This window comes from Hordeum vulgare, chromosome 5H (assembly GCF_904849725.1).
Source record: "Hordeum vulgare subsp. vulgare chromosome 5H, MorexV3_pseudomolecules_assembly, whole genome shotgun sequence".
Classification (NCBI taxonomy): Eukaryota; Viridiplantae; Streptophyta; class Magnoliopsida; order Poales; family Poaceae; genus Hordeum; species Hordeum vulgare.
The window spans coordinates 571,851,511-571,856,240 of record NC_058522.1 but is presented as its reverse complement, the minus strand read 5'-3'; the positions used below and the strand labels follow the sequence as shown (position 1 = coordinate 571,856,240).

The 4,730-nt window shown below is 46.5% G+C and overlaps 1 protein-coding gene across 1 annotated transcript; it reads left to right on the top strand.

Annotated features, from left to right (window-relative positions):
- Nucleotides 1–1,749: 1,749 nt before the first annotated feature.
- LOC123394945 (glycine-rich RNA-binding protein RZ1A-like) lies at nucleotides 1,750–4,112 on the top strand. The gene is made up of 3 exons (XM_045089849.1): nucleotides 1,750–1,855; nucleotides 2,751–2,863; nucleotides 3,366–4,112. The coding sequence occupies exons 2-3, from the start codon at nucleotides 2,753–2,755 to the stop codon at nucleotides 3,933–3,935; spliced, it is 681 nt and encodes a 226-aa protein (XP_044945784.1). The 5' UTR covers nucleotides 1,750–1,855; nucleotides 2,751–2,752; the 3' UTR covers nucleotides 3,936–4,112.
- The last annotated feature ends 618 nt before the right edge of the window (nucleotides 4,113–4,730 follow it).

Sequence of the window (4,730 nt, the reverse complement as noted above, 5' to 3'; positions counted from 1 at the left end):
TATATGTATGGAAGGAGGGAAAGCCAAATAAATATGGAAGGTAGAGTTAGAAGAGGTCATTTATGGAGGAGAATTAGGGTGGAGGGGGCATTAACGGGGAGAGAATAGAGGTAGAATGAAGAAATAAGAAGGACAACAATGGTGGAGAAGTAACTTAGAGAGAGGAGAGGAGAAAGGAAGGGAGAGGGCAAAGGGGGGGAGGAAAGGGGAGAGAGGGGGTGTGTGGGTGAAAAGTTGTCATTAGCCACGCGTAGTAGTAGCGCTGCTTTCCAAAGGGCGCTACTGCTATTGGTCTTAGTAGTAGCGCTTTTCTAGGGCAGCGCTACTGCTAAGTGGGGCCCTATAGCAGTAGGGCTGATTCCCGCCGAGCGCTACTTTTATTCTACTTAGCAGTAGCGCTTTTTATAAGGGAGCGCGACTGCTACTACTGCTATCGTCTGTGGGCTCGTTGGGTCCCGTTTAGCAGTAGCGTTTTTTACAATAGCAGTAGCGCTTGGTAGAGCCAGCACTACTAACATGGTCCTACCTATAAGGTTTTTCCTACTAATGTTTGGATCCGGAATTCGGAGGGTGAGGGCATGGGTAGATGCCTAGTTAGCTTAGTTTTTTTTTTCAATCTATGTCAATGATACAGGGGACATACTTGACAAGGTGTTTTATTATACGGGTTTGCGGGTATGGATATTGCCATTCCGTCCCCGTACCCGCCTTACCTCGTTGGTTATAAATCTTTTCCTATTTAGAAATTCATGGTTATTTTTATATCCCATATCCTTACCCTAATGGGTTTTTACCCGTCGAGTTTGCGGGTATCGGATACACATTGCCATGTTGAGTGGTGCGCCCTGTCATGGAGCATGTACAGGCGGCCCACCATCTACCCACGAGGTTCGAGCCCAACGAACCGAGAGAAAGGAAGGAAAGGAGATCAACTAGCTAGCGAGCGCTCCTTGGGAAGCCTCTCAGCTAGCACTCCCACGCGCTGTCACATGGAGCATTCTTAGTCGCCGCCACGTGCCGCGCTCTGAGCGTTTCCTTCAGATTTTTTTCCGCATGCGTTTTTGGATTTTTAGATTGATATTTTTTTTGTATTTCGGGTTTTCACCCGTCTTTCTTAGTTTTTGGGAGAAAAAAAATCAATTCTTTGGCGCGAAAAAACGCATTTTCTGTATTTTTTCGCGAGAGGCATGATTTTGGTTTCACGGGAGACACGATTTTACGTTCACGAGAGGCACGCCCGTGCCATTGAGAAATGAAAAAAAAGTATGATATTTTTTTGCGAGAGTCACAATTTTGCCTTCACGAAAGGCATGACCGTGCATCTCGGAAAAAAAAAACGCATTTTTTTGTTGTTTTTTCTATCACGAGAGGCATGGTATTTTAGCCGAATTTTTTATGAAAAAATTCGTTAAAACCTATCAACATGAGATCTAGTTTTCTTCAATCTCGACGTAAGAAACCCAACAATAAAAATGATTCAAGATTTAAAGGTATGGTAAAATAAAACGTTTTTCAAATACTACGGAAAAAAGAAAAAACTTTCAGTTAATGACTCATTCACATGTATGTGATGCGTCAGTTGTGGTAATCTATGAGAGTGATCTTTTGCCTCACTGTTACTTCCGTCCGGCCCTGTCTGCCACGCCCACCGTGGAAGGAAAATATCTGGCGCCGCCGCTGGGATTTAGGGTTCCAACGTTTCCACTCCGGGAGAGATTACTCTTACTCCACTACGTATATAAAATCCCCGCGCCAGTACTACTGTACGACGCGGTCTCTCCTCTCTGGTCAACCATCTTCCTCCTCGCTCCCCAAGCCGCCCTCGCCTCCGTCTTCCTCCTCCCCCTCCTCGCAGGTGAGATCCCTCGCCTCCTGCCCCGTCCTCTTCCGGCGACCAAGTTCTGGTTGCGACGCGAGATGGCCGCGGCGGCTCTCTGACTGCGTTTCGGCCCCGTTTCCAGCTCGAGCGACCATCGTGCTTGCTCAGACGGATGTCAGAGTCTGGTCTGGTTAGAGGGCGTCGTAGATTCTGGTCGAGTCATTGCCGAGGCCTATATATAATCCGGTATTCTGATGCCCGCGTTTCTGGTCTTCCTTCCGCGTCCAGGACGGATCCCCCCAGCGGCAGAGCGTACATCTGAGATTTAAGCTTACCACTGTAGCGCCGGTTCATGCTCTCCCGGATAAAACTGAACTGAGCATGCTTTTTTTAGGACGCATGTTTGCAGTCTCCTCAAGAATTTAAGTTAGCCTTGTGTAAAATTCATTTCCAAACACAGGGCACAGAGAAGAAGGTTCAGCAGACTTGTTTTACAAGTATGCTAGGGGCAGCTCGTCACATCAGTTTCGTGATGCCATTCTGTTTCTGTTTGATGTCCATACTCCATAGGCGGTTCGGTTCGGTTCGGCTTCTATTCTGTCCGTTGTTGTTCGTAGGTGGTTCAGCTTCTCTGCTGTGCCACTCTGCTTCCAGTAAAGCATCCTCTTCTCCATGAAATTTTATGTGCAGTTTATCTTAGATGAACTGATACCGTGCATTGGCAAATTGCCATGGTCAGCTTCTCTTTTTTTTTTTTGCTGGTTAAGATGTGCCAACTCTTCATAGTAAGTACCTAGGAAGTACTTATCACTTTTAGGAGGTTGAATGAACAAAATATCGCCGTATAGTCTGTATTGGCTCTCGTTCTTTCAGCAAGTTCTAACATTTTCTCACCTGCCTATGTTTTGTGTGTGTTTGTTTATCCTGCCAGTGATGGCGGATGAGGATGAGTACCGGTGCTTCGTTGGGAACCTGTCCTGGTCCACAACTGATGAAAGCCTCAAGGATGCATTCTCAAAATACGGCAAAGTTACCGAGGCAAAGGTGATGTACACAATCTCTTGCCCATTTATTACGTGGGGTAATACTTTTTGTGGTCATGGTTCGAACTGTTTACTTTTTCAACTCAAGAACGACATACGTTCGGATTGTTTTTCTGAACCTAGGCTCAGTGTCTGATAGAGCTTTGGTGAAGCAATTATGCCTGCTACAGGACTATTCAAAAGGATCTTTGCGTTTCATTTCATTGAAAAGATGGAGAGTACAATCCTCCTAGGAGATCAATATTTCCCTTGGTTCTGTGTCCAACCTTGATACAATACAGCTTTTAGGACATACAATGGCATATTTCTACATTTCTCACTATTGATTATATCTGTAATGTTTTTTGTTTACTTGCTATTAGTTCCTGAATTGTTTTGCAAATGTTGGCTTCATATTGGTTGACTGAGTGCATTTTTTTACCTTCACAACCATTCCACATATACACTTTACCGTTTGTTCATCATGAGCTTTTATTCATGTTTTTTTTCCTGGTAATGTGCAGGTGGTCATGGACAAGTTTTCTGGACGTTCACGTGGATTTGCCTTTGTGACCTTTGACGAGAAGAAAGCCATGGAAGAAGCTATCGAGGACATGAATGGATTGGACTTGGAAGGGAGGGCCATCACTGTTGATAAAGCTCAGCCTCAAGGGGTTGGTAGAGATCGTAACGGTGACCGTGATTTTGATCGTGACCGTGGGTCTCGTGGTGACCGTGGCCGGGACTATGGTGGTGGTCGTGCGCCGCGTGGTGGCAGTGGTGGTGGTGGGGACTGCTTCAAGTGTGGCAAACCTGGACACTTTGCTAGAGAGTGCCCAGATGGTGACGGCGGGAGAGGTGACCGATATGGTGGCAGAGATGATAGGTATGGTGGTGGTAGATCCGACCGTGGTGGCGACCGTTCTGACCGTGGCGGCGATCGTTCTGACCGTGACCGTTCGGACCGTGGCGGTGACCGTTCGGACCGTGACGGTGATAGATCTGAGCGTGGCAGTGACCGGTATTCTAGCCGTAGCCGAGATGGTGGGAGCGGGGGTGACCGCTACAGTCGTGACCGATCAGGTCCCTACTGATGGCCTGGATCTTGAGAAGTGTGTTTCATCCAGGTATGAAAACCCTATCTACTATCATGAGGTGTGTTTCCTTGTGTTTGAAACTTTGTGATCATGTATTTGAACTATGATGTTGTACTGTGAGTAAGCAGATCCTTTATTACAGACCATATTACTGACCTGCTTATTATTGCTTCATGCTTACTGTGTCACATGGACTTGGCCATAATGCTTGGTGCTGGGTCCTACATGTTTGCTTGATACGCTGCTCGGTGGTTCTTGCTTGGTTGCGAGGTGGATTTTGGTCGCGGTGTGTGTTGATGCTCCATCATGTTGGTTGTGCTCATGTGGGATACGTGGGTTACGTTGGGATTGGACAGGCATACCATGCTGTTGTTCCTATGGTACCGGGAAGGAACCGATCAACTTAACTTTGCTTGAAAAATTCATCACAAGAAAAGGGGGAGGTGACAATCATCGGTCCGTAAAAGGAAAAGCAATCTGGTAATCTCTTTTGATGCTCTGTTTTCGAGATCGAGTTAACCTATCAATCTTAAATGATCTTCTGTTTTGGCAGGCCACCTTTTGGGTTGTTTCTTTTGTTCTGCACTGGGTTTTGGTACTTCGGACCGACTGTCGTCTAATAATAACTGAGGGCATGTTGGTTGATTCCTCTCTGTGCCACTATACCATAGCCATTGGAGGACCCCTGCTTCTCTGCAGCCTGCCTAAAAATGTTGGTCTGTGCCTTTGCCGCTGTTGGTTGGCTTTGCTACCTGGTCACTGGAGTTTGCTAGCTGCTGTTTCCTTGTTTTG